The sequence below is a fragment of the Trachinotus anak genome, unplaced genomic scaffold, assembly GCF_046630095.1.
Source record: "Trachinotus anak isolate AG129_WGS33_773 ecotype Australia unplaced genomic scaffold, CSIRO_AGI_Tana_v1 ptg000016l, whole genome shotgun sequence".
Lineage (NCBI taxonomy): Eukaryota > Metazoa > Chordata > Actinopteri > Carangiformes > Carangidae > Trachinotus > Trachinotus anak.
The window spans coordinates 19979802-20007387 of NW_027273867.1; the positions used below are offsets into that span (position 1 = coordinate 19979802).

Here is a 27586-nt window from a genome sequence, read left to right on the forward strand (position 1 = left end):
TTTCCAGCCTCGTTGCCCTGCAGTCAGAGTTTTGAGTTAAACACTCCTCTGTGGAAGTAATCATGAGACGTGGACTCCCTTTGGCCCTGTGAGCTTCCCCAGTCATGCTGACGTTATGTTCTTGGCACACCTTCAAGATCCCAGCCAGCCTGGAAATGTAGATTTTGGCCTAGAAGCCTTTCTCCACTAGCTTTTGATTTGCCTCTATCATTAGTCATCCTCCACTATTAAACTCAGGAAAAGAAGTAACCTTGGTCTGGGGTTTTCAGCCTACAAACACAGTTCAATTACTTTCATGTAGGGCTGCATATAATGATTATTTTCAATTTTGATTAATCTGCTGATTATTTCCCCGTATTATTGTATTATTTCCCCAAACCCCAAATGACATCTTGGAATTGCTTGTAACCTAATTACAGTACATTGATATGACAGCAGCATATCCTCAGATTTGAGAAGCAAGAAGCAGAGAAGTTTCGCTTTTAGATGATTGTAACAATTGACTGTTTCCATTAAAAGCTAGCTCGCTATTCAATGACAGTTTAGCATCTGTAGCCTATGGTGCTTTAGCAAAAGTGACACTTAAGCTGTGTCCCAATTCAGGGGCCGGTCGACTGCATCATCACCACTAGGCTGCCCCATTTCGAAATGCGTCCTTCTTTTCCTGGGCAACGAAGGCTCCAACGGGCGGCTCCTTCATGGCCCCACCTATCCCAAGATTCATTGCACACCAGTAACAAACCGCCAGCAAACAGTGCTAACAGGGAGCCCAGTGATTACACTTCGAAATGTAAGTATTGAGTTTCAGCTCAGTTCAACAGCTAATGGTACAACTGTTAAAGCCACGGGCCTTAAAACCTCGAGTTTTTGTACACTTGCACAGCTGGTGACACAAAGTGGAAATCCACCGTTGGCCAGACTGTCTCATTTCGGTCCGGCCTTCACGGTCTTCGACGGTTAGGGAAGTCCACACCTTCAAAGACAGCGTCCTGTGAAGGATGAAAAATACAACAAAAGTCTGCTGTAATTTAAGCTGCAAACCTTAGTCCCACCAGTTAGCTTTCTTAGAGTATGGCCTCATCCAGCGTTAGCTCCGATGTGAAGCTTACGTAAGGAAAGAAAGGATTGTTATCTGAGAAAATTTTGCCAAGCACACTTTTTAGTCCTCATCCAAAAAGCCAACATCCAAAGGACCTTACAAGTGAGGGACATCAAAGCTTCGGCACAGTACTACAGAGTTTTAATACTGTTTTTGTTATCATCTGAGGGAAAACTCAGGAACCTGCAAGACAAAGCTCCTCTCATCTCCTGCAGTCAGACGGGGCTCAAGTTCTCTCAGCTCTGCCAACTGTGTCTCATTTGCGGCCTGGGGGCTCGAATGCTTTGTGGTGGGTGGGATGGGTGGGGACGGGATCGGCTAGAATGGCTCTGAGAAACTGGATGGGGAGTCGAGGTTCAGGCATGTTGTTGTGGTGTGAGGAAGAAGGAGAAGAAGAAGAAAGGAGGAGGAGGAGACGGAGCAGGCCAGAGCTCTCTCCTCTCCACGCTCCACGTCAGCGATCCCTCTGACCAGATGCCGTAAATCACAGTCATGACGCTTAACCGCTTGCACAGGAAAGGAGAGGAAATGCTCCATTCTGCTGCTGAGTATGAAGAAGAGGGAGAAGGATGTAGTTTCCTGAGAGCCTATGCACAGATTAGTCATGTTTCCCTTCGTATCCAGCATTCAACAAAAAGCAGAAGTCATTGATATTGATAATCCTGTTCGCAGCATAATCCTGTTAAGGAACGGTGTGAGGCAGAGTTTTGTCATAAAGGGAAGTGTCATACCACATTTTATAGATTAGTCATTGTAGCAACACCTACGTTTCTCCACACATCTGTGACTGTTTTGCAGGAAAATGTGGGGGGAGTAATGAGAACAATTACAAGCTGACATCACTTTTTCTGATTCAACAGTTTGTGCCAGTCTTAGGCTAACTACCCGTTTTTGAGCCATATGACGGCAGTATGTTCTTGGTACCTAACTCTACGTCAACATTTTTTGTATAAGACGCTTTTATTGATTTAAAAAAGGAGTCAGACTTAAAAACAAGCAGCCACTTAAGAACCTTTCTTAAATAAAATGGTGTAAAATGGGCAATATTTAGATTTAAATCAAGAAATGACTGATCAAACAATTCATGAAAAAAATCATACATTTGACCAGCTTTCAGTAGACAACAGGTTTTCATGCCTCTGTGTTGAGAAACTTTTCTTAAAAAGTATTGTTGTCTGATGTCCTGCACTAGTTACTGGGAACAGTTATGTGATTTTGCCCTTTCAGCACAATGCTGCTCTACAGTTGAATGTAGCTTTAACATTCAAGCTGAAAGTTCACTTTGATGTATTAGACAGAGCCTGTACAGTATTGATTGTGTCCTCAGGGCCTCTCCAGCAAACCCAGAGGCACTCCCCATCTCTTCGTTTATTCTGCATCTCACCCAGTTTTTACTTCTTTGGATGCTTGGCTGTCTATTAAAGTTTAATTGATCAATATTAATGCAGCTGAAGTCATCTTTATTCTTTAGTGTCTTGCTGTATTTGCTGCAAAGGGGACTTCATAAATTTCCTCCTTTGAAGGAGAAGATGCACAGACATGTGTTGTGTTATTTCTGGAAACAATTCCCTGTGATAACAAGCCTTTATTTGAATTTAGTATTTTAGCTTCAGCTGTGTCCGTTTGGTTCCCGTCCGGTTACACATGCGGCCTTGCAACATGTACTGGATGTGTCTGTTGATGTGCTACTGAAACCTCAGGGGACTCACTAACAGATGCAGCCCCCCTCTCCTGCTTTGAAGTGCATGTGTGTGTGTGTGTGTGTGTGTGTGTGTGTGTGTGTGTGTGTGTGTGTGGAGATAACAGCCCTGATGTAGCTACATTTGGTTCATGCCCACTTAAACTCACAATCACACACACACACACACACGCACGTGTGTCACTCGCCACACAACATCTCAGTCACTGGACCCACAGGCTCTAATATTAGAGCAGAGGCAATGGCGGATGCTCACCGCTAACAGACTGCACGACTGCATCCTAATTTCATCTGGGAGACAGGACAACAAAACTAATGAAAACATATGTGTATCATCAGCCATCTTGACTCAAAACAGGTCTGACCCATAGCTCCACAGAAAAAAAATGAATGTTCTTTTTGGTTGTGTAAGGATCTGTCATCATGTGATGCGTCAGATGTTTTCTTTCTGTCTTCTTTCCCTCTGTTCAAACCTCTATGAGTGTTTTTTCTGAAAGTCAGATGAGCAGCGCTGAACCAGTTAAAATGCAGCGTGTTATGCTGCACCGGTCGATTGATGATCTCTGCAGTCTCCTTACAGTGACGCCACACCGCACTGCTTCACCCACACCGAGCTGGAGGCTCATTGTGCCCTTTACAGTAACTCCTGGATGTGATCCTTGAACGGCTCTTCTCTGGGATGGAAGATGAAGACCAGACTGTTGCCAAAAGCCAGGTTTTCCTCAGGCCCTCCAGTTTACATTATACAGCTTCTGGTTTCCAAATCTGATGCGTCTGCTGATGAGCTCTATGAGGCTTCATCAGTGTCCTCCGGCATGTGGTTTTTCTCCAAAATGAATGAACATCTGATGTTTTTCACACAAAAGCCAGCACAGTCGATGCTGCTGTACCCTCTGACTGTTGATTTTAGTGAAAGGAGGTACTGAACCCGCCGCTTCACATCATTTATAAAATGAAAGAATGGATTAATTCATGCATGTTTAATGTTTTGTGCTTGCCTCATGTATTAGAGGGGACAATTTGTTGATACAGGATGCAAAAAGGACTTTAAAAATTTGAAATTGTGCCACAAAACATCAAGGATTATTATTTTTTCCACCTCCATTTTTTAATAATAAAAGGTTTAGAACATTGAATGACAACAATCAAAAGAAATACCTATTTGGGAAGCAGAGTTCAATCGTACTTTCATTTTAAATGTCACCATCAAGCCTTCAAGCCTTTAATGTCAGTTTCCTCTGCAGCTGCAGCTTTATGCAGACTCAAAAAATCTTTTCAAGCTCAGGGGAGACTCAAAGTTTTTATCTTTTTTTCATCTACAAAATGTATTGCTGCAGTTTATGGGAGGGTCATGATTCTAAAACAGCTAATATAGTGGTTAACCATGTTACTTTTTGACTGGAAATCACTTTTTTGTTCATGTTGTAACAACCTGATTTTCACAATTTAGACATTTTTTCATTTAGATTCAGGTTATTGGAAAATTAATTAATGTAGTACTCAGCTCTTGCCTTAAAATATGTCCTCAGCAATTAGAAACTATCATAATAGGAAGGGTATAATAAGTTTTAGTTACTGTTATAACTATGGCTACAACCAATTAGTCCCATTCTCGATTAATTAAAAAGTTGTTTGGTGTATATTATGTCAGAAAACGATGAAAAATGAAAGAAAAAAATTGCCAAAGCCCAAGTTGACATATTTAAATGAACAGTTCATAACCCAAAGATATACAGTTTACCATCATAGAGCAAGAAAACCAAGGAAGTGCTGCCAATTTATTTTTTCAGCTCTAATTTTAACCAGATATCTCTGTGATCCCAGTATATTTCAACACATGCTCAGAAATGATGCCCTCGTGGTGATAAAGAAGTATATTAACCGCTGTCATTTGTTGACCTTCTGTGACCAGGCTGAACGCTCTGACGGCCCCTCGCAGCTCTGAAACCAGACCTCAGCTGAGATTAAACTTAGTCCATCATCACACCTCACCACGTTGCCAGGTCAACATTAGTCAGCCAGACACAGTTATGTCCTACTTTACGGGTCCAAAACACCACGAGTGTGGTGGGGCAGCTGTGGTCTATATACACTGTGTTGACTTGATTCTGATGTTTCCATCACAAGTTTCCATCACAAAAAGACAATCAAGACTTTGGTCTCACTAAACAGAGACCACTCTGTCTTCTCAGTCAGGTCGCTCTTGACAAAAATTCAGCATAAAAAAACTTAAGCTTGGTTAAATACAGGAAAAAGAAAATGAAAGAAAAGACTGGATGTAAGTGGGAGTGCGGTTGCTTCTAGCAGGGTCTGATGCACTAAGTGGTCAGTGTCTGAAGGAGCCTGCGGTTTTACTGAAATAAACAGGACGTAGATCAGCTGCAGTGCGACTCCTTGTTACTTCAGATCTCTGTTTGCTTTCTGTATTTAGGCTTCTCCACAGTGGAGCTGCTAAATGCTCCACCGTGTTCACTGGCTGGTCACTGACTTTGTCCGTCTGCTGAAACACAATTTGCAGTGAGTGAGAACAAAAACCAAAAAGGTGAATAATTAGCTGAAAGAAGCTAAAACGCTGTGTAGGGTACCACACAGTCAGGTGATAATTATCTGTGGGTTTGTCACTATGAGAGATCTATTTCACATTACATGCATCATTTTTTTGATTGGTGCAGCTTTAATAAAATAGTCTAAAACGTTCAAAATTCTGATTTAATCCAAAGATCCTTTCCATAGAGACATGTGAGTATCGAGGTGGGTTTCCATCCACCTGTGACCTTCCTCAAAATAATACACAAATACACAAAACAAACATAAATGCCTCATTTACACAATGTAGTATTTTTTAAAATATATATCCTGATGTTCTTTTAATCATGCCGTCTTGTTGTACCCACTTCTTCAGCAGTGATTTAACAGCATCTCACTGGAGAATTAGCACCAACAGCTATTTATCTTGATGAACAAACTCCTAAAATTTGCATAATACCAGTGGATGAATGTGCACATGAATTTATTTCCCCGAATTTTCTCCAAATTCAGTGAAGATTTACGGTAAATTTGGATGGACACCAACCTGAAGCCCTGCTCAGAGCAGATTCTCAGTCATGCAGAAAAACAACCACCTGAGTCATGAATGTGTGTGTTGATATGTTACTTGAGCTCCTCTGTGATGTCTGTTTGACGATGCCTGACGAAGATCTCCGTTAGATCAAAACACCAGCGCCTGCTTTGTGACGTACAGTTTTTCAGTGCTTTACAGTTTTGGATACAGACACATTTTGGTCGGTACTGTTAGTGCTGCATTTATTTTCTTGATCTGTTTGGCCTTTAATGTCTTGTGTTCCTAAGTCAACAGAGGAAAATGCCAGGTCAACAGTTTAGACTTGAACCCTACACCCTCACAGGCTGTGCGGTACTGTGGGAGTGAGTAACTCTTCTGCAGCTTTATGGTTATTCCTCAGCTCTTTCTCTTCTTTCTGTTGCAGTCATCCTAAATAGAAACATACCCTTAGTGAACTTGTGCTTATTTACATCATGTTAACCGTTGCTATGTTGTAGAGACCTTGGGATGAGGTCATGGCCGAGGAAGTAAAACTCCCTGACGACAACCTCAGACACAACAAACCACGCCTCAGCTGTTTTCTCTCTGTCTCGTAAAGGAGCTTTTCTCAGCTTTTAAAAAGTTACAAAAAAAAAATCTCTCTTTCCTTTCTGGCTGCAGAACCTTTGACCTTCTTTTTAGTATCAACCTTGAGCTCTTGAATAGAGAAGAGGGAAAAAGTGAATAATAGATGATCTATGTATGATTCATGCTTGGCTCTGTTTTCTGTCGTTGTGACTGGGTAACCCACTTCTTTGTGGTTAAAAGCATCTGGAGATGCCTCCGGTTTACAGAGGAGTAACATCCTGCCGCCCTCTCCTGTGCCATGCTGACTGAATCTATTTTAGCGCTTACGTTAAAACCCACACTGTCTCTGTAGTATTTGATTCATACTTTTAATAGCTTGTCCTGTTTTTTAAAAAAAATTGTATTCACAGGCAGGGGAGGGGTTTATTGTTGAGAAAACGGTCCATCGCACTGATGTTTACTATTATAAACCACCATCAACCACCATCTGATCCGTCACATTTTTGGTTGTTTGGAGACAGAAGATAAGCGACTTTGATTTGTTTTAAACAGTCATTTCACCCAAATTACATCTAGTCCTTTAATACAAAATTTTCTTTTGATTGACTTCAGGTCATACAGATAATTTTGGCTTTAAGATAATGGGTAATCCCCAGTAAAAATATGTAGATGTTGTTTGGATGCTTTATATTACAGCAGGTTAACTAACTGTTTAAATTGAGGCTGTGTATCTTTTGGAAGATGCAGTAACTCACATTTTTCATGCATAAGTTGAATTCATAAGCAATAACACACAACCCTGCAAACCACTGCTCTCAGAGGATTTTCTACCACAGCCAGACTGCTTAGCTGGTTTGGACCAGTCGCTAACGGTGGCTAATGTTAGCAAACTTTAGGTCGATATTCCTCTGGACCGGACAGTGGCATCATTTCCAAATCATTATTAACTAACTACATGAAGGTATATGGGCTTATGGGTTGTGTAACCTGTAGCAGCCACTGCTGCTACTAGCTCGACCCTGCAGTGCTGCTGCTTTGTTTCCAGCACGGTATCATGTATGTAATGATCATGTACACATTTAAAACGCCTCTTAGAAGCTTTTAAATTTAAAACCGCTCAGCTGGAAACCTTAAAAAGTGTCTGGTAGCACGTCTTCATTCCAGGTGATAAAATCGAAGCTTGCTGTTTTGTGCTTCCATCTGAAACCAAAGGCAGATTGTTTTAAACATTGCTGAGAATTTCAGCAGTAAATCTGCCACATTTATCATTTAAAATGTGCCGTGTGAGAATGGAAAGCCTGACCGGCATGTGAGTGGCATTACTTAGCGGAAGGTCAGTTCACTTCTAGCCAGACTTGCACAATCAAGAGAAAACGCAGCATTCTCCACAACTAACTTTAAAGTGAGTGGTCTGTAATTGAAACCTAGCTTTAAAATAAAGGTTTCTGTTCTTTCATCTTTACAGACACGCAGCGTTTCTCCCTCTGTGACAGTGATTAGTAGCTCTGCCTGTTGTTGTTGCTTGTTGCCGCGACCTGGAACTCATTACAAACACAGCTGCCGGTCTGGTGACCTCTCACGGCGTAACGGGAGAAACTGGGGGGTTCAAACGTTTGTGCAGCATTTGTGTGTGAGGCCTGAAGTTTTCCGGTGCCCTCGAAGGCAGTCTGCGTTGGTGACATTTTGTTTGGGGGCCTTTATGTATCACGCACGCTTTATTTTGAACTCGGTGACCTTTTGGTTTACTTGGTTCATTGTTATGTGCCGTGTGATGAAGGTGGGGAAGTAGATTTTCAGCTCAGCACAATGAACAACAGATACCTTCTTCACCACACGCTCAGCTCTCCCAACACCCAAACTAGAGGCGTGTGTTTTGGCTTTTGTTACTCTCTACAGGAATGTTCTTCCTCTGCTTTTCCTTGGGGCGGGGATGCTTGTTGTGTGTTCATTTTTTTTTGGTCCCTAGAGGAAGAAATGGAGGAAATGTCCATCAAGGGCACATGTGCCTCTTGACGCTTTGTTTTTGTTTTTATTATTGTAAACTTCTAGTTTCAGTTGGTGTTTTTGTGCATTTTGTGGAAGTAAAAACAATGATACCTTATCCTGTTGCATCGAGTACACATACACTGTTTAATCTCTTCCCTTTTTGGAGGATTTTTGTCCAGGTCCCTTTAACTCCTCGCCCACATGCAGACTGCGCAGTTGCATACAAAAGACACACATTTGCTGTATAAACATGTGCAAGGGAAACGTGGATGCCAGGGATTCCTGAGGTTGGCCTGACCCAGATCCAACATGTCCCACTCATCACAAAGACGCACACACATGCTCTCATGCACAGCACGAGTGTGACCTGCTTCACATGGGGTTCGGCACCAATCCACCTTTTAAAAAAGACCAATTAAAGGGACGGTTTGCTTTTAATATTTTGCCTATTTACTGAACCTACAATCAGCTTTTTTAATACTTTATTCTTAATACTACGGTATGGAATTATTTTTTACATATACATACATCCCCAATGGCTGTTGGCACATGTAAACAAGAAGTGAAAGTTTAATATAATTTAATCTCATTTGTCAAATATTGAAGCTAACTTTGTGTATGTCACCATTTTAATGACGAGGCCGCCATGACACCTCTTAAAGGTGTAGTTTTTTACTGTGTGGATGAGCAGTTAGTTGCCTCCATCGACTGAGCTCAGCTAAGATAATCTCGGTCATTTAACACAGCTTTGAACTGCTTGTAAAGGCAGAATAAAAGAATTCTGGGAAATGCAGTCCATCGTTTACTGAACCACAATACCAGTGATAAGCATCCAAACTCTCTCAGCTGTCGAAGAAAAAAGCACTTGTGTTTCTCATGTAACACCAGACTATTATTGGTATTTTTCAGCTGTGGTTGAACTTTAATGTGGCAAAGTTTGGCAGGTTACCAGCTCTCATTTGGACGTCGTACATCATTTTATTCTGTTGCTGGTTGAAACAGTTTTTATGCCAGATGGATTTGGGTTTTACCAGCTCATGTGGCCCACACACAAACAAAGTAAAGTTTCCTGCCCTGTCTGTACAGTCAATCTGGTGCGCCACATGGTGCAGTTTGTGGTCACTGTGCCGTCCCAAGGTGCCTCGACAGAAGCCAGCCCCTTTTATGGCCGACATTCTCAGTATGGTGCTTATCGCTATTTATAAACCCGGAGTCTGTCACAGTGGCACGGAAACCTGAGATGACTGTGGAGGGTCGAGGAGCCGAGGGAGGGAGGGAACGACGGGTGAACATCAAGCTGAATTTGTGTTTCTGTGTTCAATGGAGCCTGTCACATGAATGGCTGATCACATGCGATAAGATTCACTCATTGACTTGACGCCGAGCTCTCAACTTGAATGCAGCATAACAATTTGTACAAGATGCACTTATTGTCATTGACATAAACAGGAAGTATACAGTAATGATGGCATGGATTCAGTGAGCTGTACGTTACGTTACCACTTGTGCCCCAATTATTTTAGCCTGTATTTGGTTATATTTTGGCATATCAGCACCATTAAAAGTATGCAGTATTTGCTTTTAGCAGTTACTCTTCACAATGTACTCATGGATAGACAGAGATCTATCAGTGGATTACTTTGATAGTCAAGAAAACTTAAAAATGTGAGGATTTTTAGGCAAGTTCTGAACCTAAAATGAATGGCTTCTATTCACATGTATTGACTTTATTAATTATAATGAAATCTTGGTGAAATGTAAGTCTCACTGAATCTAAAAAGATGTCTGTATGTGCAGATTTCTCTGTGAGGAGGAAGGTAATTTTTTATGCAAATTGTGGCAATTGAATACAAATTTCCTCCAATGAGCTGTCTGTGTTGGTAAATGGGACAAACAACAAAAATGAACTTGTCGCTAAATGCTAATATACACATAATGTCTACACAGTTTAATAGTAGCATAAGTGAGTTAGTAGAGGTCACATGATAAGTGATTGAGTGAAAAGAGGAAGGGACGTTTCATGTTACTTTGACTTTAAGTTTCACATTTTTTATTTCCTCCCTTTGCTCCCTGTTTGTAAACAAAATAGTAATGAATCAGATCTGATGAGAGCATATTTGGAATTTATCCTCCCGCCATCACAGGACAAATATCTACATACAGTTCTGGCTCTGAATCATCAGTGAGCTTTGAGTTCATACTGACCTGTAAACTTCTTTTTCTTGTAACGTTAACATTTGTTGCTTTTCATTCCCTTTTTCTATCTTATTCCTCTTATCGGTAACCACGGTAACCCTGTGTTTAACATCATAATGCAGTGCACTGTGGGTAATTCCCTCCGGCGAAGTCTTAAATGTCTGCAAGAGAGCCCTCATGCACTTGATGATTTTACGGTGGCACAGGCCCAAGCCCTCATGGATTTACCAGGAATGCATCTGAGAGTCTGTGAGTCCATGAGCATGAGGGTGGACACTGGGACTGGTCCAAAGAGTCATGAGATGAACTGACTCAGTCACACTAGTTACTCAGCAGAATCTATCTAAGGTTTGTCTGTCGAAAGCTACAGGTCACATCCGACCACAGAGGACTGTAGCTATAAAGCATCTGATTTTATTGAATTGATCAAGGCTGCATTTTATTGCCCATGAATTCAGTTTTTCATTAGTAAGAAGGAGAATATGCAGCTTCTTCTTTCTAAAGTTTGAGCTGTATTCTTGCTTTAACGCAACTCCTGCCATCACTCCTCTCTTAAAGTGCTGTTAGAGATCTCAGAAAACACACAGCAACCACACCCATGCTGTGCTTATGGTAATAACTAGTTAGAGTGAACTCTGCAACATAAACAGAGGGATGTTGTCCTCTACCTCTGTTTCTGTAGTTCTCCTTTTTTTTCTGGCAATTGGTTTTCATGCACATTAGACATCAGAGGGATTTGGTGATGATCAAGGTAAAGTACAATAAACTAAACAAAGTCCAGAGCAAAAAGTGGTAACGTATGACCTGGACATTATTCCTGAAACCCTAAAAGATAAAGTTTGGGAGCTACATACTGGAGAGAGAAAGGGAAAAGTCTTTGCACTCTCCATTATAATTATCTTCTCCAGTGGACTTCAAGTGTTGAACGCTTTCTATTTACAGCATGACAGTGAGTCAGTGTGCAAGTTGTTTCATCTTCTTTTTTTCAAGGAAGTACTCCATGGTTCAATTTATTCCTCCGTAAAAACATGGAAATTGCCTTTCTACCATCCTAATCCACCACGGTTGATCACCAAAGCATAGGAAATATTCAAACCACAGCATAAGAACAAAGTAGGATGGAGACTGAATTAAAACTCCAGTTAAATCCTCCTTACAAAGCTCTGGTTGTTGTCAAGTTTCAGTTCAAAACTCTCTAGATATTTACATCTACTTTAATTGTTTGATGTGTATGATGCTTTTCTGACTGTGTTCTGGTGGTAGTAGGATCAGCACCAGTTGTGAATGTGTTTAGCTACAATGCTGTTCTTTATTTTCCAAGAAGTTTTATAAGTCTAGGAATTCAAGTGACCTGAGACATGGTGATCGTTTCTTCTTTTGGTCTCTTACCGTTTCCTCTTACAGCCATATAAGGCTGGTAAACTGATCAAATTCAGAAAGTCAGCCACACTTGGTGAACAAGTAATCTTCTCAAGTAAGGAGGAGCACAGCAATCCTCTTTTTGCCAAGTCCTAATCCCCTTTTCAGCATCAGGTAGCCTAGTAGTGCCATCCTGTCTGAACATGATCCTGCATCTTTTTTCTCAAGGTTCTTCTTATCCAAACACACATGGGGCCCTAATTCACATCCTATTATTCCTCTATTAGTATTCTGTAGCGCAGCCTGTGCATTAAGCTCTGTGCTGAAGTACAGTGGGGGCAGTTGGAGAGGAGCCCAGTGTTAATCTGTGATTTATGAGGTTCGGTGAGCGTTTGAACGGGCCCGAGGAGAGCGTCACGCTCCATCTGCCCATTGTTGGCTGAGTCGAGTGGAGAGCTGGCCTCGAGCCTCCAGCCTCTCACCTTCCTGCCTCACTATCTCTGAGCTCCTGGCTCATTATTTGTCCAGCTCTGTGCCTTGCAGTTTCAGTCTTTATCTCCCCTCCTTTTTGTCTTCTTAAATCCGACCCTCTTTTTTTCTGCTCTGTCATTACGAAACCAGCCCACTGCACCATTTTTTCTCTGCTCTCTCATTGTCCTGCAGCTCTCCTTTCTCTGTAAATCTCTCCTCTCGCTCTTCACATGTCCTTGTAGAGGAGCACAAATTGTCCCTTCTCTTCCTTCCTGCTGCTTCTCACTCCTCGTCCTCCCACCATGCGTCACTGCAGCTCTGTGCAGTTTGTCACAGACTTCTCCAGTGTGACAGTTGGAGACGGGTGAAGGGAAGAAAGGACTCGGACAAGCAGCAGCTGAGCAGAAGAACTCAGTGACGGTATCAGCAGGGCAGGGATTAAAACAGGATGCGTTTTGTGGCTTTTTCTCTCTCTTTGTCACCCTTCTGAAAGGTCGGAGGTCAGGAAGTCTGGCCTCATGACTGGATCTGGGTGGGGACATGAATTGTGCTCATGTCAGGAAATTGTTAAAGAATTCAAGATGCAAATGTTGCGCAAAGACTGATATTAAATATAGGACTGCGACCAATGAGTATTTTCTTTTTCAATTACTCTGTTAATTATTATTTTTTCAATTTATTGGAAATAGGTGTGTGCCACCAGTTTTACATTTTTTACATGAGACATGACACAGCCTTTAAAACCAGGCATCTGTGGTTCCTGATGAAGTTTTATTAAGAGAATGAGTTTGGGATTGAAAAATACACATTATTAACACAAAGTCTGCATTTAAAAGTGGAGGAGGACAATGTGTATATAATCATCAACCACAATGCATGTAATTTAATGTTAATACATGTTATGATATTATAAAACAATCTATTAAATCAATTAACAAACTGTTTAACGATTTAAAAAAAAGACAAGAATATTTGTTTTTGGCTTATCCCACATTATAAATAAAGTTTCAGTCTATTTTATCATCACGTTTGCAACATTGCCTCCTTAAATCAGAGATGTTAAAGGGCTGTTAAAGCTACTGTACCTCAGTATCAACACTATGGCAAAATCTCAGTGAATATTGTCATCGTGCCCACCTCAGCACGTCTAACAGATGTATATGCACATTTACCAGGGAGTCTCATTTAATGATGCATGATGGGAACTGTAGTGTTTTGTATCTTGATACATACTGTGGATTCAAGTTCAGGATATTGTCTTACTCTGTTTTGACATCTTTATAGAAATATGATGCTGAACCTCCTTAAGCACCATTTGAACTGTTCAGTCTGTAAAATGCCATTAAATAGTTAAAGCACAATTTCCCAGAGCCCAAGGTGCTTGTTCTCTCCAACCAACAGCCCCAAACCCAAAGATATTCAGTTTACACAGAGAAAAGCAGCAGATCATTTCTCATTTTTATTTAAAAATTTCATTTAACTCTGAAACTTTTTGTTGATGGGTTTTAACTGGTTAAAAATGACTCTAAACAAGTGGTAATGTTGAGTCAGACAGTCTCTGACAATCTCACAAAATTGTTATCTGGAGCATTTTGTGCCCCACGGGGAAGTCAGTGGATTTATAGATCATTGTAGTTGGCTCTGTGGGAATAATTAAGCAAATCTATCATTAATTATCCCCATGATAATCACTATGTAAGTATTTCTTCTTTTTAGGAAAGAAACTTTTACACAATCTCCAGTGTTTTCATCTTCCCCCTGCAGGGAAAGTCAATGTGTATCTTAGCTTCTCCATCCTTTTTATTTTACTGTTAATCTGTTGCTTTGGCTGCGTGCCGTAAGAGAAGACTCCAACGCTGTTCATCTCACCTGCTGCTGGTGTGTTTGACGCTGTTGACAGGAGGCTTTCTCTCTGCAGGACTCCAACCTTAAGGGACGGAGGGGGAAGTGTGGCGTCAACAGATGTGTGTGAATAACGTGTGAATGAGATGCTAATGATTTCTAATGAAGCAAGAGTGTAAATGAAGTCACTGTGGGCTTTGCAGGTTGAGAGTGAAGGTGTAGTGAAGGCTTGGAGACTGCACACTGATTGTGAATGACACCGCAGCAAGACGTCTCAAATTTAACAAAAAGCAGCAGTGACAGGACAAATTGGATACATGGATCATCATGATGATCTGCGTTACTGTATTAACCTAGCTGTCTCTTTCTCTTTCCGCCCTGCAGCTCTGCCCCTGCAGACAGAGTCTCAGTCCATCCAGAATGGGGACAAGTCTTTGGGGAAAGACCTTCTGACCCCAGACGACTCCGCCGTCACAGACCTCTCTCCTAAGACAGACTCCAGCCCCAAAACGGAGACCCCCACCAAGACAGATGCCTCCTCTAAGACAGACGTCAGTCCAACCACCCCAGGCACCAGCAGCAGCCCTCAGCCCAAGAAAGGTAGAGTTGTGGATGTTTTTGTTGTCCAGTATCTGTCATATACACACATGAGTTAGTCTTGGTTTAGCTTGCAAAGTCAAAAAAGGTGAAAATGCAATAAATCACATGCAGAATTTTACACCATCAAATTTATTTGATTTAGGCAGGGCAACATCAAACTCAAATTCAATTAATTCTAATTGATTATGTGCACCACATGGCCAAACGTATGTGTACACCTGAACATTAGACCTATACACTCAGTTGCCAGTTTATTAGGTACATCTAGCTAAAACTGATGCAGTCTAATTCAACAGTCCTGCAATAAATCCTCCTTCATGAAATTTACAATGTTCAGTTTGTGGTGAAAGTGTTTCAGAGAGGTGTTGATTCAGCTCTATGATCATTTTGGAGGTTGCAGTTTGTGGTGCTGTTTAATTGTATTGCCTTATATGGACAGGTGTTTCTATTATTTTGTCCACCCCATTCATATCATTGTGGGTAGGAGAAACAGCAGAAACACCTCTCTGTACCATCTCAGAGTCTCTCCAAAGTCCTCAGGCAGCAGGTATCAGGAGTAATATCCACAGGCTAACAGGCTAATAAGCACTGAGTCCACTGTCTGACTCCGGTACAAGGACGAATCCGGCGAGGTCCCAAGTGGCCTTTGTTGTGTTGAGGGCAGCGAGCTGTTATCAACCCGAGCTGGGTCAAGTTTGTACTGTTTGTAGTGCTGAATGGTGTCAGCAGCGAACACATACAGCTACAGAAAGAGCGGAGGGGAAAACTTGATTCAGTCAGTCAGTCAACAATCAACAGTCAGTTTGTAACACTGTTGAGGGTTGTGATGCTGTCATTTATATGGCTGACAGTTTTTGTAACATATAAAAGCAGAGTAGGCGGGAGAACGTGGCGGCTTCTGTGAATGTCGGACTTGGAGTGCGAGCACGAAACGTATATATACCAGTGTAAACACAAAGCTGAAAGTATAACATTGTAGCCTGCAGCATTGCCTTTTCCCACGGCTTAACCCAGACCATAACAGCAGCACCAAAACAAAAGTACACAAATGTTTGTGGACAGGGTAGCCCAGATACTTTTAGACGGAGAGTGAACATCATGACCAGATTTGATCGATTGTATGATTATGTCACTGATATGTCAAATTTATTAAATCAGGATAAAACCTTTGAGGTTTATCATCTGGTTTTCAGGGGGGAAATTCAAGAGAACAAACAGAAAACAAAAAACGCAAAAGAGCAACATAAAACACAACAACAAAAAGTAAGACAACACTCAATAAATAAAACAACTCAATATATACATACACAAGCAATAATAAGTGGGTGGGACTGCTGTACTTCCTGTACCATCTTCTACCCCTCAGCTGTTTAGTTTTAATTGGTTGTTTAGTTTTTTTTTGATGAGGTGTAAAATGTGCAGTCAGCATTTTCTCCTACTGCTGCAGACTGTGTGACTGTGTCAGGCTGCGGGCTCATTGGTTTTATAATCAAAACCTGCCTCCTGTTAATCGCTCAGTTGCTCCACTCAACCACGGCGGCGCCTTTTCACATTCCCTGAGAACAAAAACGGGTTAAAAGTGTGAAAGTGTGATACTGTAAATTAAGGCGATGGTAATTTTGTCCTTCATTTTTCATTTTTGACCTCGCTCCACAGACAAATCTACACATCACACATCTAGATTTAATAGGATTCATGAAAGATTTTCCACATAGTTTTTGTCCTAACAGAAGTAATTGGATTGAGTCATTCTCACCAGACAGATGGTTGTGGCCGAAAGCCAAATCGTCATTTGTATAGTGTGGGAGGGAGACTGACAGTGGGTGGGCAGGGGTGTTTGGGGTTTGGGGGGGTTGGGGGGGTGGGGAACTGGTGCATTAAGTGACGTATCAGTGTCACAGGCCCTCCAGGCTCATGAGATTTATTCTCCTCTGCGCTTCATAGCGTCTGCATATCGGCCAGACCGAAGCCGTGAAGGAAACTCTCTGAAAGGTGGGGAGGGAGGGAGGAAATTCAGGTTGCTATGGAGATGGAAGGGCTGCAGGACCCTCTGTGATTGGCTGAGAATACGCGGCATACATATTACATAGTGCCAAGAAGAACCACAAAAGGAGACGGGCTCAGCGAGCACCCCAGGGGTCCTGGTTTTCAACGGTGTGTAGGGATCTTCAGTCGTGGCTTTTCAGAGCCGGTTTTAAGGCAGAATGAGCTACGCAAATCCTTGTGTTAACACCGCTGTGTCTTTCAGAGTTCACCAGGATTCATGCTGATTGTCATGTCACTGCAGATGAGGACAACTGAAAACTAGGTGTACCTCACAGTTAAAGCTGAGCTACACGTGCAGTGTGGGGAGAGATAGAGCTGCACTGACCTTGAAACCAAATCAATGAATTGAACCCTGCAGGTCTGAATTAAAACTTCCTTTTGCATTCTGGTTGCCTGTTAAGTCTTAATGTTCTCCTAATTTAAAAAGTATCTATTCTATATCTATAACTAATGATTTACCTCAGATAATTTGGTTTTATATTTCCTGGTTTGTGGTCCAGTAAGAGTTGAGGCAAGTTAAACCTTTTTCCCTCTTCATAAAGCATGGTAGCCCAGACGTCCTACTCCCCAGCCATCTCTCCCAGCTCCTTAGATGTTCCATGGCCAGATGGGATATATAATCCCTCCAGGATGTTCTGCGTTTCCAATATGGTCATAACTGAAAGCTTTGTATTTTCTTTTTCCCAACAGATTCGATGAGCTCAGAGCAACGCCAGAAGCTTGCCAAGGAGCGGAGGGAGGAGAGGGCCAGATATATCGGTAAGAAATGATAAAACAATACAGAGATAAGCAATTTGGGGCAGAACTTTCTTTTATCTTTGAAAAAATTAGATTTTCCTCCAAAAAAAATTGATGCATGAAGCATGGATTTACTGTCACTAAACTGATACATGCTCAAACCTCTATTCTATTTTTAACCTGGTATCAACTTCCCTCTTTCTGTCTCTGTCACTGACGGTTGTTGACATCTCTTATTGTTTCTCCTTGCATGGCTCTCAGAACAGCAAACTCAGCTGCAAGGTAAGGGGCTTCACTAAAACCCTCAGCGTTCTCAGCAGTCATGCCATTTGGGAATAATCAAACTTGTGATGGGAATCCCATTTCCTTCGATTTCTCACTGCTCCGGCCCCAACACTCGCGCCCTTTCTTCTTCCTCCATGAATCGATTATTCAGTTTTCTCTTCACTCAGGTGGAACTTATGAACCCTGTGAACCCTCGGCTGTTTCACTTTTCACTTGAATATTTCTGCTGATGTAAAGTTTAAATTTATTTTGACTTTCTTGTTTCCTGCATTCCCACCCGGCATGCATGTCCCAAACCTATAATCATGGTTTTACTTTGTGGCCGCAGAATAAAACTTCTTCTTATGAAAATATTTTGCTAGCCCAAAGCCATGAAAGACTATATCTAGTTTTCAAACACAGGGCTTCTCCCTGTGGATGAAAGGCCAAAAGCACGAGCAGCCAATCAGAGCAGAGTTTGGTGGGCGTTTCCCTGCAGAGACGTCCCTCAGAGCCCAAGGCACTTGGTGTGAAAAATGAGCAGTCATTACCATGAACTGAGACCAGGCCTCTCAGACAGATTAGATTTAATTACTACTTTCATTAGCATCAATAATGCGGTCATGCTGCAGCCGCACCACAGTTTTAGGGGAATCCTGCTTCAGTGTCCTGATAATACCGAAGGGGTTTACTCAGCTTCAGCTGCTAAGAGATAAGTTAAGTTTGCTGCAGTTTGCTTCTGTGTGTAATTACATGGTACCATGTTAAGTCTTTTCATGTTGAGCAGGCAGTTTGTTGCACATAATTGCATGAAGGTCACAAAACACGATGCTGACTGCATGTTTATCCCTTGAACAACAAATAAATCAGAACATATAGTGAAGAATTGAACCTTGTTGTTATGTAACAGCAGCTTTGCACATAATATTTTGTACAAATGTAAATCTATTCAAAAATGATAAAAAGAAAAGCACACTCAAACGCATTAACCCAATATATTTTTCAATTCAGCTGAAGTGAATGCAGGCATAATTGGATTTTTTCAGGGATGGGATTTATGGAGGAGTGGAAAAAGGCTTTCTCATTGTCGATGAGGCTCACACTTGTGCGCCTCTTTGGCTCATTAGCGAAGATGAGCTGCAGAATACTGAACTAAATACCAAACACGTCTTTTCCTTACAACCCCCCCCCCCCCCCCCCAAAGAAAATACCGCTGCATCCTCGCAGAGCTGCTCAATCCACTGAAATGTGTTCGCTAATGCTGTCTAACTTACAGAAGTGTGGGATAATACTGACACATTTCATGCCATCTCTTGGATCCAGCATGTAACCACCCACATCATCCTCCATACTGAGCTTCTCATTGTTTAAAACCTGCTAAAAATATATCGTGGAAGCAAATTCATATACAAGTGAAGGGGAAAAAATCTATCTCTATATCTATCTATTGTAGTTAGCCACACAGCTTTAATGTGAGAGGATTGATTGCTGTTTAATTGTTCCTCCAAGAAACGAGCCACAGCAGCGTATGTGCAAAGAAACTGGCATCTGCTGGAGGGTGCTGTAAAACCCAGTGGGAAACCTCTGCTATTTACTGTTATCAGAATCACAGTTTACACACAGTCTTCCATCTGTTTCACCCATACCGTTTAAGTGATGGTGGCTCATTATACACTATATAGTCATTACACACTGTTACATTTGAATAATTAACTTTGGACCTATGTAAGAAAATTTGGGCCAAAGCCTTATATTCCTAAATCACTTTTTAATGATTATATTACACATAGATTGGCTCATTGTGCCTTTTGACAGCTTACGTGTTAGCCAGCTAGCAGCATGGCTCTAGTTAATGTCATGGTCCTCAGGCGAACATTTCCATTTGTATAGGATAATGTCTCCACATTTACTGGATGAATTGGCACAAAGTTTTGCACAGATATTCATGGTTCCCAGAGGATGCATCCTGTTCACTTTGGTGTTCTTCCAGATTTTCCTCTAGCTCAACCATGAGGTTGACATTTGCAGTAGAACTCAACAAGACTTTGGTTAAAAATGTGAAATGTTAAAAGTAAATAACATGATCCTCAGCATCCTCCAGTGGTGAATGATTCCTTTACTAATCATCTCTGTTTTTAGCTCTTTTTAGCTTTCTGAATATTGACATTTGTTTTGTAACTGTCTTTCTTCTTAGTTTAATTGAATCTTCATACATTGTCATCTGGTTCTTATTCTTTGGTTCTGCTTTATTTGTGCTATCCTGTCCAAAATGGCTGAATCCTGCCCAGGTCTTGCTTGGAAAAAGACGTTGCAAACGTCAGTGGGAATTACCTGGTTAAGTAAAAGTTCAATAAAATTAAAAAATCTCTTCTCTAAATGTTGACTTTTCTTTCTGTGGTGACCCTCCAGCGGCGAAAAAAGCCCAGTGGCTGGAGAAGGAGGAGAAGGCCCGACGTCTGAGGGAGAGCCAGTTGGAGGACCGCAGGAGGAAGCTGGAGGAGCAGCGGCTGAAGGCTGAGAAACGCCGAGCTCTGCTGGAGGAGAAACAGAGACAGAAACTAGAGAAGAACAAGGTGAGAAAGATGCAATGCAGCCTCATTTAACTCAGGATGTGGTAGCTCAAAATCACTGAAACATGAAATTTGTAATGAATGAATTATGGTTTCCAATTTATAAACACTGAGCTAATTTGATTTAAATAAGAAATTGTTGGTGTCTTGTCCGTGGGCAAATATTCAGAAACACAGCCTCTCCAAAATATTCAGTGTTAGTTGAAGTCAGGGTGGAAAAATTCAACACTATTCCAGAGAATATACAAGCCTGATGCTTAGCACAATTTTGACCACTGGAAAATTGCCTGTGCAACAGGGATTTGGTCCCATCTTGAATATCAGCTGTGATGCCAAGTATTTGCTGCACACAGCCAATTTTCCACAGGGTCATGAACGTAGATTTTACTTCGGCTGGAATTAGAGTTAACATTTATTGATCACAGCAGCGGCTCCCAACCTCTTTGGCTTGAGACCTCTTAAAATGAAATGTCTTCTTGTGACTTCTTGTCACAAGTCGCACAAACCTGTGAATTGTAAGCAGTTCTACCAAAGAGTTTTCCTTCTAACTGCAGTTTGGTTCATTAAAGTAAATATTAAAGGAATAGTTTGACATTTAGGGAAATACACTTAATTGCTTTCGTTTTTAGAGGTATATGAGAAGACTGATACATTTAGAGCTAGAGATAAGAGATGCTTAGTTTAGCATCAAACTACCAACTCCTCTAAATCTCATTATATAACTTATTGTATCTGTTTTTTTGTTGTGTCAAGTTGTGGTTTTACAAGAGTTTGAGAATTGTCACTATTTCTTGGCAAACAAAAGTGAGTTTCAGGACCATTTTATGAGCTGTCAGCAGAACCAGGCTAGTGGATTCCCCCCGTTTCCAGTCTTTGTGCCAAGCTAAGCTAACCAGCTGCTGACTCCAGCTTCACATTTATCTCCAGGCATGAAACTGACTCAGTTTTTACTGTTTGTTCCTCCAGGAGCGATATGAGGCAGCTATCAAGAGGTCCACGAAGAAGACGTGGGCCGAGATCCGCCAGCAGAGGTGGTCCTGGGCGGGCGGACTCAACCAGACCTCCCGCAGAGAAAGTGAGTTTCACGTGAACCGCAACCGCAGGGACACTCAAACGAAGCCAAATACAATGACAGGAGTGTGTTACATCCTCACTGTAACTCAAGTCTTCGAGTTGAGCAACGCTGCACAGACTGACTCACTGGTCCAACTGATGCAATTCCAGGAAATAGCTTGTGAAGGGTGTGATGTCATAAAGGCGGGGCACCAGGGGCAGATGACCTCCACTGTAATTTATGATGTTAAACCTTTGTAATTCTTGAGTGAATTTTTCTGTTTCTTTGGGCAAAAACTGGTGTTGAGTACCAATTTCAGATCACAGAGGCAGAAAGACGAGCTGTCAGGAGCATGTTTCATTAGCTCAGCAGTGTGAGCAGAGTTTTTCAGAGAGCTGTGAGCTAATTTCCCTTTTCAGGCCTCAGGTCCTGTTATTGGCGTCTAACACGTGACGGGCTGCCTCTTTTGGACCCGCGACGCTGAGGTCAACACAAGTTTCTCTCCTTCAAAGTGTGGAAGAACCTGAATGTGTGCGAGAGCGTGTGATATCTTATCCTAATTTTTTGCAAAAGAAAAAAGCGAAAAAGCCTCAAGTAGCTACTCTGAATGTGATGTCTAACTATACCACACCCTTCCCATACTTTCCTCAGAGCTCCTCCCCCTCTCCCCCATGTCTGAATTCAAATTAATCTCCCTCTAAACTATAATGAGACGCCAGTTTGACCTCTGAGAATGGTGAGTCCCTGCTCTGCTCCAGATCCAGACCGAGGCAGTCGGTCCTCGCACCCCGGCCGCCTTGTGAACAGTTGTTGTCTGTTGCGTTCTCTCCGGTGCAGGCAGATGCTCGGCCTCCACGGTCAACTTGCCGAGACAGGTGGACCCTGTCATTAACAACAGGCTGTCCAAGTCCTCTGCCACGCTCTGGAACTCCCCCAACAGAAGTAAGGACGACCCGACGTCAATGTCCACCAGGCTTCCTCTTCCCTCCCCCTTCCCTTTCCTATTCATCCCCCTTCACCTTCTTCCCTCCCCTCCCTAAACTTTTCTTTTATTATTATTATTATTATTATAACTGTCGTCTCTGGTGGCCTGCCTGCCTGCCTGTGCTTGGTGACTGGTCATTTACCACCTACTCCCCCACTCTTCTCACGCTCTCGGTCTCGTTTGCATCGTGGTTTTTGATTTCAGTTGGTGGTTGTCATTGATTTAAGTCTCCTCTGCATTTTTGATCAGTGTCCCTTTCACCTCAACATCACTGAGCCATATTTTGTGATATATTTTGGCGTTTTTGGTGTGTTTCATAGGTTTATAAGTTCACATCTCGTCACAACACCTTCTGTTTTTAGTTGTCCCCCTCCACTTTACTGTTGGTGGTTTGGTGTGGTGGTGGTGGTGGTGGTGGTATTGGTGGTGGATATTTAGTGTGACTGTTGCAAATGGACCAAGTATAGCAACTAAGTGTACATGCATTTTATTATGTGGTGTCATGTATTATTTTATGTAAATCTATGGTATGTTTACATAGAGATTGAGCCTCTTGCTTGGTTAGTTGTTTACTGCAGCCAACGTGTCAAAAAAATATTTGCTCAGTTTGTTGTTATAACATGAAAAAATTCCTAATTCTAACACAACTCACTTAACATTATAACAGAATATTTTTCATGTTGTTATGACATATTTTGCTTTTACAAGAAACTTCTCTTGTCATAACAACACATCGCTTTATCTTTTTATATCATGAATCTTTCCAGAATTTCAGAAATACAACAGCTAAATGCTAACACCAGCATGCTAACATGTTGATATGTAGTAGGTATATGTAGTAGCATTTGCTAATTAGCATAAACATAAAGCACAGGTGAGGAAGCCGTTAGTTTTGCAAGTATTACATAAGTCACATGATGCCACAAGCCACAAATACAAAATAAAGTTAAATAGTAAAATGTAGCAGAACAGTCGCACAAGTAGAAACAGCAATGACAGCAAACTGAGTCAGTAATCGTAATGGTTGCTAATGTTAGCCACCGTTAGCTACTGGTCATACCAGACTGAGTGAAACTTTTTATTTTACTTTTTTATTTTATTTTGTAGGAGAAAAATGTGTAGTTTATTACTACGTTACTTTGTTACAATGTTAATGAGAAATGTTTCTTGTAAAAACTGAATAATTTCATGTATAATAATAACAGGAAACATCTTATAATCTGAAAAATATAAGTTAAAATGTGAAATTTTTCATGTTGTGAAATGAAACTGGGCGACTAATTTTTGGTCATGGTGACAGCAGCACAGTCTCATAATAGATTTAATATTTAAATGAACTTGTCATATCAAACTCATTTCATTAGACTCCTGAGTTGCCACATGTACATAAGCAGCGCTGTCTTCATCTCAGATCCGTCACGCCTCACAACACGTGTCATTATAGATCGTATCACCCACAGTGCAATCAGCAGTTCGGCTCACAGCTCCGCCATCGCCGCAATATAGACTCAGATTTCGTGCTTGATCATCACTAACACAGAACCTCTGGTACTGCAGACACATGAAAGGACAGTTTGGAGCTGAATCATATTTCTGCGGGGCCAGAGTCGATATCAGAGCAGGTGTCTCTGGCCTTGGGAGATGCTCTGCACAGTGTACGGGTAATAGTATGGAGGAGGGGAGGTGACGTATATAGATCAAGGCATCAATCTACCTCCAGGTGAACAGTCGATCGCCAGGCAGCAGCTCAGCCTCCTCTTGCCGCATTGGAGAGAGAAGAGGAGGAGGGAAAACACTGTTGCCAAGCAACAGGAAGGAGGTAGTCGGGTTATCAGTTAGTCATAAAACATGTTGTGTGAAAAATGCAGCGTACAGCAGAGGTGATTGCCTGAGCTGTTTTATGAAAGAGGCCAGTCTATGACGCAAAGAGTGTTTTTAGTGTTTGTTCAACGCATAAAAAACAACCAAACTCACAGCGCTGCTGTGATTGCACTGTCGTCATCGGTGTTTGTAGGTATCATACATACCTCTGTTGTGACACTACATCAGAGCAGTGAAAAGAAGCTGAAGTCGTCTGCACACATGGCCGAGCTGTCACAAAAAAAAAAAAAATACATCTTTGTTTGCACAGCATGTTGTCTGTCGAAGTTTTTGTTATGAGAGACAGGAAATCCACAAAAAACTGGACTTGCTGTCGTGATTTCATTCGACCTTGTGTTGAGATGGTACATTGTGTCCATCTGTCTGTTATCGTCCCCTGTGCGCTTGTGTGTTTTCTGTTGTATTTGACTGGGGAGCAAGCCTTGTTTAAAGGAGTGCGAGCAGTAAAATGACTTAAAAGGGCAACAAAACCTACACGATGTTCGTCAGTGAGAGTTAGCTTCATAGTGGACGAGCAGATATGACAGTAGTATCATTCGTCCCGTCTAACACTCGGCAAGAAGGCAAAGAAGTGTTTCCCTCAGTGTCAAACTATCCCTGTAAGTTACAACTATGTACAAATACTCTGTTACAAATATTGCATTCAAAATCTTACTTAAGTCAAAGTGCAGAAGTATTACCAGCCAAAGTATCAAAAGTAAAATTACTTGTTATGGGTGCTATCACTGATGCGTTATTACATATTATAGAAAAGAGAGAAATAAGGATAAAACATTGGACAAGAAATCTGGAATATTATTGGGTCACACAGTGTAAACATTGTATAGCTTTAATCAAGAGATTAAACTAGAATATACCTCTGATACAATCATACACTGTGGAATAAGATGATTTTAATGATATATAAGATTGAACAAAGGGGGTTTGTCTAAGGGTTTATGTGTAAGAAACATTTAAGGTTGTAGCTCGCTGAGGTTCGGCTCTTTTTCACATACTGTTGGGTTTTATCTATAAAATGGATTCAATTTTAGGATCAAATCACATTTTTTGTATGTAAATATAAAATAGCATAAAATAAGCTTATTAGAGTAAAGTACCCCATGCTGCACTGTAAGAACAGAACCTGAGAAAACGGACTTTGCACCAATGTCTCTGGATAAAAAGTTAGCCAGAAAGTGCTGCACTGCAGTGTTTGTCTGTGTGTTGCAGATACTGCTGAAGAAGTTCCTCTTTATGATCTTCTGTGTGAAGAGTCTCAGAGTGTGAGCTCTCACTCTGCGTCATTTATTTGTCTCTTTTTCCTTCTATTCCCTCCCTGGGTTTTCTAGTTCTTGTCTTGCGCTTTATAAAATTCATACACGAGCATCCATAGTTTCTGACGAATCTTTTCAGACTGATTTCTGTCAGACTCAAAGATTGATCTGACATTAAGTTTGCTTTGCTCACGAGAGAATGATTTATTGGCGTATGTGTTGTTGTTTTTCTTCCATCCGTCATTACAATGCATCGGGTTATATCCTGCTGTTGCTGGACGTCGTGTGTGCTGAGTCTTCATCACATGACACTCAGTAACAGTCAGATGCACACTGCATACTAGCAGAATGGTGTTAAGGTCAGAGGACTGTGTGTTGCTTGTAGGACAAACAGCACTAATGTTGAACTCACCTGAAACTGAAAGGCCTTTGCACTGCATTGGGTTTGAGTGAGGTCGAGTTGAGTAAACAGCCACTGTGGCGCTTGTGTGATGTGTTTTTGAGTGGTAAGTAATGAAAATTAACTTGGGTTTGCTCCTTTGTGTTTTGTAATCTAATGTCTGGTATTGTGTGTGACATGTAGGCTAAAGTTCAGCCGTTCATCTTGCACAATGTTTCTGTATCTTTGAGTCTGATCGCGTCTGGTTGGAAAACTGGAGTATGAGTCATACAAACATTTTACAGGAGCAGTAATAATCTCATTGGATGACTGAAATTTCTGTGAGTGGACCTAGAAAACAGTTAAGGAAAATTCATATAGGACACAGTGACGTCACTAAAAATGGGTTCAATAGGTCAAGAAACATAAGTGTTCAGATGATCTGACAGACTTTCAGCAAACCCGACAAGTTAGTGAAATGTATTTGGAGGAGAAAACAAAGGCAGACTGTAAAATTTTTACCCCAAAAAAGTTCAGCTTGTTCAGCCTTGATCTACCCTACTTGCCCTACTTGACTCACTGTTTTCCTGTGTAATATGAGGTTATTTGCATCATTACGGTTGCTCTTATAGTTATGGTTATGTTACTATAACCAATAAAATCAATGGCCAGAGCTACAAGAATAAAACTGCTGTAATAAACTGCACTTTCTCTTTAAGAGTGATGCTCTGTTTGGTCTTAATATACCTTCAAATAGAACTTGTGAGGTTGTTTCCTGGTCAGCTAGTCCTACTAGCCTATAGCAAGTTAATTACTGCTGTGAATGAGCTAGTTAGCATGCCCACTAAACTTCTTTTCTTTTCTTTTTAATTATTTTAACTCATTTAATATTTTGTTACTTTTATTCTTTGTTTTTGCTGTAAAAAAAAAAACTTAAGCTGTGTTTTCAGATAAGCTGTATCGCTATAGCTTTTACTATTATTTATTTTTGAAGATCAAATGTCAGTTAGCTCCACCTCCTGACTGTCCAAATCAACCAATGAGATCATTTATGCTTCCAGAGCAGCAGAGCCTCTAAGAAATGTTTGTGTACTTGAATGTGCATTCAGGTGCTGGTGGAAACATCTGTACACTTCCTGCATTTTACTCATGTGCAGAATCCACCCTGGTGGATACATGTTGCTTCCTGCCCTTTAGAAGTTATGAGGGATTGTCTGACTGAATATTAGACATGAACATTTCATTTACCTCGGACAGAGGCAAAGTTCTTTCTTCCTTGTTACTCTCATAACCTGGTGACATTTCCTCAGACTTCCCAACCTCACATCTGGAATAAAGTTTTTATGATGTTTTCAGCAGCACATGAATCCAGTGTACAAACTCCACTCTGCATCAGACAGAGGCAGACTGTAGTCAGAGTGTGTGTGTGTGTGTGTGTGTGTGTGTGTGTGTATGTGTGTGTGTGTGTGTGTGTGTGTGAATATGTGTGTAAATGTGTGTGTGTGTGTGTGTGTGTGTGTGTGTGTGTGTGTGAGA

At 41.3% G+C, this 27586-nt stretch overlaps 1 protein-coding gene across 6 annotated transcripts in view; it reads left to right on the forward strand.

The window, feature by feature from the left end:
* The window catches only part of LOC139633815 (MAP7 domain-containing protein 1-like), a 43077-nt gene that overhangs the window by 3438 nt on the left and 12053 nt on the right, over positions 1-27586 (forward strand). For 2 of the 6 annotated variants that reach the window (XM_071499773.1, XM_071499775.1), the window contains exons 2-7: positions 14665-14880; positions 17617-17685; positions 17926-17946; positions 20338-20501; positions 21465-21573; positions 22390-22494. In XM_071499773.1, coding sequence (XP_071355874.1) covers positions 14665-14880; positions 17617-17685; positions 17926-17946; positions 20338-20501; positions 21465-21573; positions 22390-22494 — 684 coding nt within the window. The remainder of the gene's footprint in view (positions 1-14664; positions 14881-17616; positions 17686-17925; positions 17947-20337; positions 20502-21464; positions 21574-22389; positions 22495-27586) is intronic. The other 4 variants (XM_071499776.1, XM_071499778.1, XM_071499774.1 and 1 more) reach the window with 3 other exon arrangements.